The following is a 14,189-nucleotide window of genomic DNA, read 5'->3' on the forward strand; positions in this document are numbered from 1 at the left end:
TATTTTTTGTATAAAATGCATCATATATACATATGGCAAAGTGTATAAGCAACTCTCTTTTAAGATAATTTAGCTAATTGCTATAAAATAAGTATAATATGATTTTTGTAATACTAATGTATTATTATTTTATATGAAGTTAAAATTAAGAATAATATGTTTAACAAAAGATAACTGCTATGTAAAGAGCTTAAGTAAATACAACATATATTTTATACAATATATATAAATAAAATCACCCCGCATAATCTCCAAATTATAACAGAATTTCATTATAATGTCTTATAAAGTGGTATATATCTTTTTTCTTATATTATTCGTATGTTGCATTCCTATAAATTATATTAATTTTAATTTTAGTAACATTTATATTAATACATTCTTTTGTTTAATTCGTAAAATATATTCGTAGTGTGAATCAATTAATTTGATCGAGAAATCTTTTGATGATGGTCCGAAACTCCCCGGAGAACAATATATGAATATATTAAATACATATTGCCCGGAGAGTAACTGTAGTAGTGATGAACTAAAGATTATTGCTGGTTTTATAATGTTACTAAATATGATTGGTGAGGAAGATATAAATGGTGATAAACTTGTTGAATATGCTATTTTATGGTTAAGTTATAAACTAAATCAAAAAAAAAAAAATGGAACGACCATATTAAACGATTTCCACACTGGACATATAAAAGGAAATGATTGTTATAGTGAGCATATAGATACTGATAATAGTAGTGGTAATAAGATTTATATGGGTGTTATAGATGAAAAAATAGAATCGATGGATATTGATATTAAAGATATATCTAATTTTTATGATGCATTTAAATCATTATGTAACATGTATATTGAAATTGGTACAGAAAAAAATACTAAATGCAAGACATGTTTAGAAAATGCTGGAGAATTGTTTGAAAAATATGAAAAACTTAAAAATGCTTTAGATATTAATAAAGGAAATTCTTATTTACAACTATTGTCTAGTTTATCAAATGATTATAAAAATTTTAAACAGGAATATAGTGCTAAATGTAGTAGTATCTCACCACTTGTAGCTTGTCCACGAAGTTCAATAACAAAAAATATGCTAATTACAATTGCAATTATATTTGTTGCAGCATCAATTTTATTGGGAGTTTCTTATAAGGTAAATAATAAGGAATTAAAAAAAAATATTATATATATGTAAACATTAACGAACAACCGTACGCTTCTTAACATTTTATATTAGTATTCGTTATTTGGATTTCGGAAACGATCTCAAAAACAACATTTAAGAGAAAAGCTAAAAAAGTAAAGAAGAAACTGATCATTAATATATTATTCGAAGAGTAGTGATTATTCCATGAATAGTAATAATGATTAATATATTTTAAGAAATTGTCTATTTCGAAGTAATTTTTGCATAATTTTTATATATTTTTTATGTTGTGGGACCCATATTAGGGTTAGGGGTAAGTATTATATTGCATTCATTTTTTTATAATTTGAACACTAATTAAATATATGTACCATCCCTATATGTTTAATATCGAGATGAAGTTCAAATATGCAACCAAAAAGTGGATATAACCATTAATATGAAAAGGGTTACATAATATTTTTTCATAATTTATAATATATACAATTGTGTGCTCATGCCGATTTAATTTGATTAAAATAAAATGTCTATATTGCATATATTAATTCATATTATCTATATCATAATTACCTATTACATAAGCCTTGATAACCCAAAGCTATATTGAATTATGCATATCATAATATGTTTTTTTATTTGATGAAACATTTTATTTAGTAAAACTTATAACTTGTATTATTTATTTTTATTTAAATCATGTTATCCAACTGAACTGTAATAATGGATAGTCATAAAATATAGATTCATAAATTATCGATCAAGAATCGACAATACAACGTTATCTATAAAAGGCATGTTATGCATCTAACGTTTTTAGTAATACGTAAAAAATTGAATTATATATCAATATTTTTGATGTTTTAATTGTAGTTACTATTCTCTTTTGTATTTCCTTTACATTTTTATTAAAATTAATTAGTAATAATAGAAGTTGATTTATATGCTTTAATTCATTTATCATAAGGTATAATAATAGATTAATCACTATTTATTTTTAAACTTCATAGTTTTGAGGTATAAATAAATTATATTTCAAAAAATTAAAAAAATGAAATATAAGTATATTAATAAAATTTCATATCATATTTTGTTCAATAATTATAAATAAGATTATAGATATAATGTGTTATTATTATATGACTATACATATAAACTAATAAAATACTATACCAATAATTAATATTGAAATATTGTTTTATTGTGGAAACTGAATACAATTAAATATTAATTTTATCAATAAGAAAAATAATAATGCATTATAATGATATCATTTTTATATATTTGTTAAATATCCACTTTGGGATATATGGTTTTATATTATAAAAATTTGGATCCATGGAGAAAATGATAAAGATTTGATTCATGTTAAATGTCATTTTGTCAATGTTTAATGAATCGTATTTAATTAAAAACAACATTATGTTATCATAGAATTAATAAAATATAGATTTTTTAATAAATTATTTGAATGTATATGCATTAATAACTATAATAATATATTATATAATATAAAAATGAACAATTCAAACATTTAGAGAATATTTATATAAATTTAAATAATAAAAGAGCAAAGATATCTTATCTCTCTCCTCTTAAAGTGAAACATAATAACTTAATTAAACATAGTTTTCTATTATACTTTAAAATTTCCATCAATAGTTATTTATATGTTAATATTTAGTATTTAGTATTTAATTAGTATTATTTTAAAAACAATATACATATAAAAACGTATTTAAGCTTACAAATATAGGTTCAGTGCTAATTGTTTTAAACCGTGAAAATATGCGTAAAATATATTGTAAAATTACTCAATAAGGTATATTTATAAATTGAAGTATGTAGGAATAAAAATAAAGTTATCGGACTCATTAAAATGGATTATGAATTTATCTATATTCATTAAAAACAATATAAATGTATATAATTTGCATAGAAAATAGAAAAATGGAACTTTGTAAATATTATAATTTTAGAAAAAACTATATTATAAGAAACAAGTATATAAAATATTTATATACTTTTAAAAATTATACTAATAATAGATTTATTAAAGCATGAGAAAAAAAAATGTATTTTCCTATATTGAGACACAAATATAAGAGGGAGTACTTTAAATTCATTACTAAACTACTTAAATTTTTATAATAAAATTATAATGGATCTTATTAATAATCATAAATTTAAGCATAAATTATATTATAAATCTGACCAAAATGTATTAAATATCTCCAATTTAAAGCAGTTTAGTAGTTATCAAAAAAAAGAATAGGCCGTTTCTTTATTAATATTATTATTCTATATTAATTTAATTATTGAAAAACTTATAATATATTTAACTGCAGACAGTTGTTATTTATAGGGCTAAAGTATTAGCGTCACATATTTGGTATAGTATATATAAAACAGCATGATTTTATTCAATTTACAAATCAAAAATAAAACCCAATTATAATGAATAAGGAAGTGGTACATGCATTTTTTAATAATAATAATTTCCTTTACATTTTATGATATTGTATTATATATAAATATCATTAAACTTTATTTTATAAGAGTTTGCTTAACGTATAGTTTTATTCTACTTTTTTAAATGTTTTCTTAGTGTAATATGTTCTTTGCTGTAAGAGGTTGGTTTCCCGATGAATTGGATAACGGAAATTATCAATTTAATGATAATAATCAATACAAACAGCATTTTAATAAAGAGACATATACTGATAACGATAAAATTAACGGTTTGTGTTTATGGTTGTTTCAAGCAATTTTTGGAAATTCTGTTTCGTTCAAGAAGTATGCAAACAGTAATATCAATGTTGTTGTATACATTTTGGTGTGGTTAAGTTATAAGTTAAATCAAAAAACAGATAACGGAATCACTAAATTGATGGATTTCTATACTGGACATATGCAAAATGTTAATGAGTATCAAAAACCTATAGACGATACTGGTGCTTATAATAGTTATTATGATCTTATGAATAAAAAAAAGTATTTGATGGAAATGAATATTAAATATATATCTAAATTTTATGACGCATTTAAATCATTATGTGAAATGTATACTGAATTTGATGAAGACAATCCAAAATGCGAGAAATATTTGGAAGGTGATAATGAATTTGTTAAAAAATATGATCAACTTAAGAAAGATTCGGATATTAATGAAGACGACGCATATAGTCAAATATTTTCTATATTATCAAATGATTATGATAATTTAAAAAATAAATGTTATTATTTTCCACCTCTTCTAACTTATTCACTAATTTCAATTGCACTTATATTTGTTGCAATACCAATTTTTTTGGGAATTTCTTATAAGGTAAATAATAAGGAATTTATAAATCATTTTCATTATATATATGCAAACGTTAACAAACAACCGTACACTTCTTAAAATTTTATATTAGTATTCATTATTTGGATTTCGGAAACGATTTCAAAAACAAAAATTAAGAGAAAAAATAAAAAATATAATGAAGAAAATGATTCATTAATATATAATTCGAAGAGCAGTGACTATTTCAGGAATATTAATAATTATTGATATATGATAAGAACTGTCTATTTCGAAGTAATTTTTGGTCACAATTTTTGCATAATTTTTATATAGTTTTTATGTTGTGGGACCCATATTCGGGTTAGGGTTACATATTATATCTTTATTTAATTTTTTATAACTTGAACACTAATTTAATATATGTATCATCCCGTATGTTTAATCAAGAGATGATGCCCAAATATTCAACTCAAAATGGGGATAAGCTAACATAAATGGGGTTGTATAACATATTTATAAGTTATAATATATATAATTGAGTGTTCGTGTCGATTTAATATGATTAAAGTAAAATAAATATTTTACATATATTAATTCATATTATGATATATCATAATTGCCTATATAAAGGTTAATATGTGGTTATATTGAATTATGCATATCATAATGTGTTTCTTTATTTTATGAAAATTTTATTTAGTAAAACGTATTATTTGTATCATATTTATTTTGATAACCGAACAGTATAATAATTTTATTATCAGAGTATAATTATAACTCAATTCATATTAATGATTATATTTTTAATGTTAATTAATTATATTACTAATGTATAATAGATAATCATAAAATATAGATTCATAAATATCGATCGATAATCGACAATATAACATAATCTATAAATTATTGTTATGCTTCTAACATTTTTTGAAGTTGTAATTGTAGTTACTATTATCTTCTTGTATTAATAGAAGTTGATTTGTACGCTTTAACTTATCATAAAGGTAGAACATTATACTAATCACTATTAATTTGTAAACTTTATAGTTTTTAGGTATAAATAATTATATTTTAAAATAGTTAAAAAATAAAATATAAGTATATAATAAAATTTAATGTTATAGTTTGCTATAATACTTATAAACAACTTGGTATATAAAATTAATGTTATTGTTATAATATATATAATATTGTATAAATGACTAAAACTGAAATATGTTAAATTTGAAAATATATACAATTATATATTAATGCAAAGTATATAGAAAAAGTATGTAATAATTAATTTGAACTAATAATATTTTTATTAGGTTATTATATATATACAAGTTCACAAATATATAATTTAAATATATTGTTATTACGAAATAATATGATTTAAAGTGTTATACTTTAAAACAATAAAAAAAGGAAAGATATTAATTGGATTAAAGTATTACCTTGAGTGCATTAATTATCTCATTGTAATATACAGTGATATAACCAAAACAACAATAGTAATATTAGATTAATATATTATGTTCATTTGGTACATTATATGGATATAAATTCATTATATATATTATTAAACTTGTAATAAGACTAAAATTGTATACATGCAAGATTAAATGAAATATTATAACATTTATTTAAGTATGCATTAATGCGATAATATTAGAATTAACACTACCAAGAAAAATAATATTAATAATTTTATAGTTTTCTTAAAAATATAGTTTATTATAAAATATATAGTATAATGTTATTTATTAAAATATAAAAGCAAGCTATATATTTAGAAAAGTAATAATTCTAAGTTATTTTTAATGTATACATTAATTGAAAGTTTTAAAGGTAGAAAATATAAAATATAAATAAATCTTATATGGCTACATCCTTGTCTTAAAAAATCATACTTCCCTTATCTCTCCTCTCAAAGTGCAATATACCAACCTAATACACGTAATTTTCTATTATACTTAAAAATTTTCATCGATACGTATTTATGTGTTATATATTTAATATTTACTAAGTATTATTTTAAAAACAATATGCATTCAAAGACTCATTTAAGCTTATAAATACGGGTTAAGTACTAATTGTCGTTTTAAACCGTGGGGAATATGTGCAAAATATATTATAAAATTACCCAATAAGATATATTTATAAATTTAATTATATAGGAATAAAAATAAAGTTATTGAAAATGTTAAATATAATTGGAATCGATATATATTAAATAAAAATAATATTAAAATCATGTATATCCAATTAATAAAGGGAGCAATCCAACTTATTTTATAAATGTTATAATTTTAGAAAAAATTGTATTATATATTATAAGAAACAAGTATATAAATATTTAAAATATATTAGAAAAAGTATATTTATATACTTTTAGAAATTATACTAATAATAATATTTTATATTTTTTATATTTATACAATTTTTATGTTTTAAAAGGACAGCTATTAAAACAAAAGATATGACGTTTATTTTCTATATTAAGTCACATGTATAAGGATATATATTCTAAATTCATTACAATGTTACTTTAATTTTTATAATAATGCTCATATGAATGTTATTAATGATAACAATTTATACAAAATTGTATTATATATACAATGGTAACAGATGTATTAAACAACCCCCAAAACAAGGGAATTTATCTAACTACCAAAAAGTATATATTGTTCCATATTATCTTTAAATTGATATTAATAATAATAAAAATATTTTTATATACAAATAATTGCTGTATATAGGGTTAAATAATTGTATTACCTATTTTAGTATATATATATAATATGATACCCTTTAACCTAGAGATTATAAATTATATTCCATCATAATGGATGATAATCTAGTATATACACTTTTTTATATTATATTTCCTATAAACTTCATTAAGTTTTATTTTAATAACATTTTCTTAATACATATTTTTATCATTTTTTTTAAATGTTTTTTTAGTGTGGACAAATTGATTTTTTGAGGAAGTATTTACCTGATGATTCGGGCAATACTAAACCACTTGATTTTTATGGATATGAGCGTTTCGAAAATTACTGTCCTAGTAAAAACTGTCATAATGATATCGAAAAAATTACGATTGGATTTTTATGGTTACTTGAACAATATTTTACTGAATACCCACCTAAAGGTAATACTATAGGCGATGCCAAACCATTTTTTCTATATATTATTTTATGGTTAAGTTACAAATTAAATCAAAACACAGAGGAAACGTTCACCACAATAAACGATTTTTATACTGATCATATAAAAAATGGTGGTAAATATAGTAATTTTAATAAGGATTCCAATAGATTTCCATTTCTTGAGGAATTCATAGAAAAAAATAAAGATTTGTTGAATATTGATATTAAAGATCTTTCTAAATTTTATGATGCATCCAAATTAATATGTAGTATGCATGCTAATAAATCCATGAATACAGATGGCAACAAACTGTTAAATGATGCTACTATGTTTGTTAAAACATATGCAGAGCTCAAAGGTGGCAGTAATACTGAAGATACCTCAAATAATCAAATATTGCCTGCTTTATCAGCTGATTATAATAATATAAAAGAGAAATTTAAACATATCCAAACTATTCCAGAGATAACAGCAGACGTTTCTGCACTAATATCTAGAGTTACATCATCAAGTTCGTCGACAGGAAACAAATTATTTACAGTTTTATCGATATTTGGTGCAATAGCATTTTTTTTAGGAATTTCTTATAAGGTAAATAATAAGGAATTAAAAAAAAATTATTATATATATGCAAACATTAACAAACAACCGTACCCTTCTTAACATTTTATATTAGTATTCGTTATTTGGATTTCGGAAACGAGCTAAAAAACAATATTTAAGAGAAAAAATAAAAAATATAAAGAAGAAAATGAATCGTTAATATATGATTCGAATAGAATGTCTATTTCAGGAATAGTAATAATGATTTAAATATTTTAAGAAATTGTCTATTAGGAGGGAATTTTTGCATAATTTTTATATAGTTTTTATGTTATGGGACCAATATTCAGGTTAGGGCTAAGTATTATATCTTTATTTAATTTTTTATAATTTGAACACTAATTAAATATATGTACAATCCTGCATGTTTAATCACGAGATTAAATTCAAAAGTCAAATATGCTCCCCCAAAGGAACATATCCATTAATATGAAAGGTGTCGCATAATATTTTTTCATATGTTATAATAGATTAAATTGAATGTTCATGTCAATTTAATATGATTAAAATAAAATGTCTATATTGATTATATATGAATTCATATTATGCTATATCATAATTGCCTATTATATAAAACTTGTTAATCAGGGTCTATATTGAACTATGTATAAAATAAAATGTTTCTTTGGTTTATGAAACATTTATTTAGTAAAACTTATTATTTGTATCATATTTATTTTGATTCAAATCATGTTATCCAACTGAACTATAATAATATAGATTCATAAAATATCGATCGAGACTCGACAACATAACGTTATCTATAAAAGGCATTTTATGCATCTACCATTTTTAATAATCAATAAAAATATGCATATTAATAAAAAATTACTTTATAGATATGTATATATAATTATTTTAATTTTTTATTATATATAGTATCATTTTATCCTAATGTTTTAAATTCAAATAATAGAAATAGTTTATATATTTTAATTTAGCTCCCATATTGGTATAATATTAGATTAATCACTATTAATTTTTAAGCTTTATATTTTGAGGCATAAATAAATAATATTTTAAAAGATTTAAAAAATAGAATAAAAGTATATTAATAAAATATCATATTATAATTTGTTATAATAATTGTAAATAATTCGATAGATATAATATCGTTACTATTATATACCTATATATATATATATAAACTGGTAAAATATTATACTAATAACTAATATTGAAATATTATTTTATTGTGAAACCTTCATATAATTAAATATTAATATTATCGAAAAGACAAATAATAATACATTATAAAGGTATCAATATTATATATTTGTTAAAGATCCAATTTGAGCTATGTAGTTTTATATTATAAAAAATTGGATAAATAAAGAAAGGGTTAAAGGTTCAATTCATGTTAAATTCTATTTTATTATTATATATTAGCATGTATTATATTATCATTGTTTAATGAATCATCTTTAATCATAAACGGCATTGCTTTATCATAAAATTAATATAATATAGATCTTTTAATAAACTATTTGAATGTATATACATTGATAACTATAACAATAAAATATATAAGATAAAATTAACTATACAGAACAATTAGCGAATATTTATCTAAATTTATATATTAAAAGAGCAAAGATATCTTATCTCTCTCCTCTCAAAGTGCAATATACCAACCTAATACATATAGTTTTCTATTATACTTTAAAATTTGCATCAATACTTATTTATTTGTTAATATTTAATATTTACTAAGTATTATTTTAAAAACTATTTACATTCAAAGACTTATTTAAGCTTATAAATAGCATACGTACGGATTCAGTACTAATTGGTGTTTTAAACTATGGAAATGATACGCGAAATATATTCTATAATTATTTAATACGGACTATTTATAAATTGAAGTATATAGAAATAAAAATAATGTTATAAGACTCATTAAAATGAATTGTGAATGTATATATATTAATTAAAAGTAATATTAAATTTATATAATTTGCATAAAACGTGGAGCATGTAACTTAATTTGAAAATACTATAATTTTAGAAAAAACTATATTATATATTATAAGAAACAAATATATATAAATTTAATATATTTTAAAAAGCGCTTATTCGTATACTTTAAGGATTATAGTAATAATATAATTTTATTTTTTAGATTTATACAGTACTTAAGTTTTAGAATTCAAATCATTAAAACATAAAATATAAATATATTCCTTTTCTACGTTCAAACATACTTTAAATTCATTATAAAATTATATTAAATTTTATATTAAAGTTATAACAGATGTTAGTAAAAATAGCATTTATTGTATAAAATGCATCATATCTATATTTAATCAAAAATGTATTAAGCAACCCTCTATTTAAGGTAATTTAGATAATTATCATAAACAGAAATAAAATGTTTCTTTGCAATAATATTATTATATTATTCTATATTAGTTTCATTATTAAAAAGTTATAATATATTTAACTACAAACAGTTGTTATATATAGGGTTAAAGTATTTACGTCACATATTGGGGGCAACGTATATAAAACAGCATGATCCTACTCAATTTACAAATCAAAAATAAAATCCCATTATAATGAATAAGGAAGTGGTATATGCATTTTTTAATAATAATAATTTCCTTTACATTTTTTGATATTGACCATATATAAATATCATTAAATTTTATTTTAATAAAACTTTTAATAATTCGCGTTTTTATTAATTGTTTTTAACTGCTTTCTTAGTGTGAAACGTTAATTCCTTTAAGGAACTCGTTTTCCTATGAGGAAAAAGATGGAAGCTATAGATTTACAGATGATAATGATTACTGTAATGATGTAAAATGTGATAGTGATAACGATAAAATTAATGCTAGATGTTTATATATTTTTAATACATTCTTTAAGGATAAGTCTGAGTTTGAAAAGATTGCAAAAGGAAACATCAATATTGTTGAATACATTATGATATGGTTAAGTTATGTGTTAAGCCTGATCAAAGGTAAAGAAGACAACAATAGAGAGCATTTTTATAATACATATATAGTGGGTGGTGATAAGTATAATAATAATATAGATTATATTGTTGGTTATAAGAGTTATAAGGATCTTATAGATAGAAATAAATATATTTTAAGTATGGATATGAGCATTATATCTAAATTATATGATGCATTTAATACATTATGTGACATATATATTGAGCATGATACAAACAACCCAAATTGCGTGAACTATTCGGAAAAAGCTAATCAATTTGTTGAAACATATAAAAAAATTATCATAGATCATAACATTGGTGAAAATATACGCTATTTTCATGTATTGATTAATATATTAACTGATTATGACAATTTAAAAAAAAATTGTGAAATTTTACCATCCACTCCAGATATAAAAAAAATAATTTCTGAAGCTACATCAAGTTCGATAGCAAGCAAATTAATTCCAATTTTATCGATATTAGTTGCAATACCAATTTTCTTGGGAATTGCTTATAAGGTAAATAATAAGGAATTAAAAAAAAAAATTATTATATATATGCAAACATTAACAAAGAAAACGTATGCTTCTTAACATTTTATATTAGTATTCGTTATTTGGGTTTCGGAAACGATTTCAAAAACAAAAATTAAGAGAAAAGCTAAAAAAATAAAGAAGAAAATGGATCATTAATAAATTATTCCGAGTATGCAGATTGATGTATTTTAAGAAACTGTCTATTGGGGAGTAATTTTTGATCATAGTTTTTATATTGTTTTTAAGTTATAGGGTCAGTGTTATGTTTATGGAATTCGTATTCGGGTTAGGGCTAAGTATTACATTGCATTAAATTTTTTATAACTTAAATACTAATTTAATATATGTATTATCCCGTATGTTTAATCACATATAAAGTCTAAATATGCAACCAAAAAGTGGATATAACCATTAATGTGGAAGGGGTTACATAACATATTTTATAAGTTATAATATATATAATTAAGTGTTCATATGGATTTAATATGATTAAAAAAAATGTCTATATTGCATATATTAATTCGTATTATTCAACATCATAATTGTCTATTATATAAAATTTGTTAATCTGCGGTTATATCGAATAATTCATAACGCAATGTTTCTTTATTTGATAAAAAAATTTATTTAGTAAAAGTTATTATTTGTATCATATTTATTTTAGTTTAAATTATATTACGCCAACATAACTGTAATAATAGATATTCATAAAATATAGATGCATGGAATATCGACCGAGAATCGACAATATAACATTGTCTATAAAATATTATTACGCTTCTAACATTTTTTAAGTTTTAATTATAGTTACTATTCTCTTGTATTTTACATTTGTATTAATAGAAGTTTATACGCTTTAATTTATCATAAAGGTATAACATTATATTAATTACTATTAATTTGTAAACTTTATAGTTTTGAGGTATAAATAATTATATTTTAAAATAGTTAAAAAATAAAATGTAAGTATATAATAAAATTTAATGTTATAGTTTGCTATAATACTTATAAACAACTTGGCATATAAAATTAACGTTATTGTTCTAATATATATAATATTGTATAAATGACTAAAACTAAAATATGTTAATTTTGGGAAATATATACAATTATATATTAATGCAAAGTATAATGGTATGTAATAATTAATTTAATTTGAATTAATAATATTTTTATTAGGTTATTATATATATACAAATTCAAAAATATATTGTTATTGCTAAATAATATGTTCTAAATACTATACTTTAAAACAATGAAACAAAAAAATTACTAATTGATTTAAAGTATTTTGATTAAGCGCATTAATTATTCCATTGTACTATACAGTGATATAGCAGTAATGATAATAGTAATAATAATAGATAAAGTATTAAATACGAAAAAATCATTAAATTTATTTGATTCGAATACGTTGATATATATTATTAAACTTGTAATAAGATTAAAATTATATGCACAAAACATCAAATGAAATATTATAACATTTATTTAAGTAAGCTTTAATGCGATAATATTAGAATTAATATTACCAAGCAAAATAATATTAATAATTTTATAGTTTTTCATCATAGAACTAAATGTAGTTTATTATAAAATATTAAAGCAGATTATATATTTAGAAAATAATTCTAAGTCATTATTAATGATTAATTTTAATATGTACATTAATTGAAAGTTTTAAAGGTAGAAAATATAATTAAAATATGTAGAATAAATAAATCTTATATGACTACATCCTTGTCTTAAAAAAGCATACTTCCCTTATCTCTCCCCTCAAAGTGCAATATACCAATCTAATACATATAGTTTTCTATTATAATTTAAAATTTGTATCAATACTAATTTATGTGTCATATATTTAATATTTAATAAGTATGATTATAAAAACAATATGCATTAACAGTCTTATTTAAGCTTATAAATACGGTTTCAGTGCTAATTGTCGTTTTAAACCGTGAGAAAGATGTGCAAAATATATTATAAACTTATATAATAAGATATATTTCTAAATTTAATTATATAAGAATAAAAATAAAGTTATTGAAAATGTTAAAATATAATTGGACGCATATATATTAAATAAAAATAATATTAGAATTATGTATATGCAATTAAAAAAGGGAACAATGCAACTTAATTCGAAAATAATATAATTTTAGAAAAAAACAGTATTATATATTATAAGAAAAAATTATATAAAAATTTAATATATTTAAAAAATGATTATTTATATACTTTTAATGATTATAGTAATAATAGAGCTTTTTATTTTTTAGATATATACAATATTTAAGTTTTAGAAGGACAATCATTAAAACATAAGATATAAATATATTCATTTCCTATATTCAAACATACTTTAAATTATTTATAAAGGTATATCCATTTTTATAATAAATTTATACCAAATTTTAATAAAAATATAATTTTTGTATAAAATGCATCATATCTATATTTAATCAAAACAGTATTAAGCAATCCTCTATTTAAGGTAATTTAACTAATTTTCATAAAATAAGTATAATA

General features: G+C 20.3%; 4 protein-coding genes across 4 annotated transcripts; all 4 read left to right on the forward strand.

The window, feature by feature from the left end:
• Positions 1 to 277: 277 nt before the first annotated feature.
• Positions 278 to 1,303, forward strand: PY17X_0219101 (PIR protein; the record flags this gene model as incomplete). Its single annotated transcript, XM_022956088.1, has 3 exons — positions 278 to 292; positions 413 to 1,153; positions 1,238 to 1,303. The coding sequence occupies 3 exons, from the start codon at positions 278 to 280 to the stop codon at positions 1,301 to 1,303; spliced, it is 822 nt and encodes a 273-aa protein (XP_022810945.1).
• Positions 1,304 to 3,601: 2,298 nt separating this feature from the next.
• On the forward strand, positions 3,602 to 4,647 carry PY17X_0219201 (PIR protein; the record flags this gene model as incomplete). Its single annotated transcript, XM_022956085.1, has 3 exons — positions 3,602 to 3,616; positions 3,753 to 4,472; positions 4,561 to 4,647. The coding sequence occupies 3 exons, from the start codon at positions 3,602 to 3,604 to the stop codon at positions 4,645 to 4,647; spliced, it is 822 nt and encodes a 273-aa protein (XP_022810944.1).
• A 2,616-nt stretch (positions 4,648 to 7,263) lies between these two features.
• PY17X_0219301 (PIR protein) lies at positions 7,264 to 8,337 on the forward strand (the record flags this gene model as incomplete). The annotated part of the gene is made up of 3 exons (XM_022956080.1): positions 7,264 to 7,278; positions 7,386 to 8,165; positions 8,251 to 8,337. 3 exons carry the CDS (start codon positions 7,264 to 7,266, stop codon positions 8,335 to 8,337), a joined length of 882 nt encoding a protein of 293 aa, XP_022810943.1.
• Positions 8,338 to 10,735: 2,398 nt separating this feature from the next.
• On the forward strand, positions 10,736 to 11,796 carry PY17X_0219401 (PIR protein; the record flags this gene model as incomplete). The annotated part of the gene is made up of 3 exons (XM_022956072.1): positions 10,736 to 10,750; positions 10,887 to 11,642; positions 11,731 to 11,796. 3 exons carry the CDS (start codon positions 10,736 to 10,738, stop codon positions 11,794 to 11,796), a joined length of 837 nt encoding a protein of 278 aa, XP_022810942.1.
• Between the last annotated feature and the right edge of the window lie 2,393 nt (positions 11,797 to 14,189).

This window comes from Plasmodium yoelii (genome assembly GCF_900002385.2).
Source record: "Plasmodium yoelii strain 17X genome assembly, chromosome: 2".
In the NCBI taxonomy this organism is placed as follows: Eukaryota; Apicomplexa; class Aconoidasida; order Haemosporida; family Plasmodiidae; genus Plasmodium; species Plasmodium yoelii.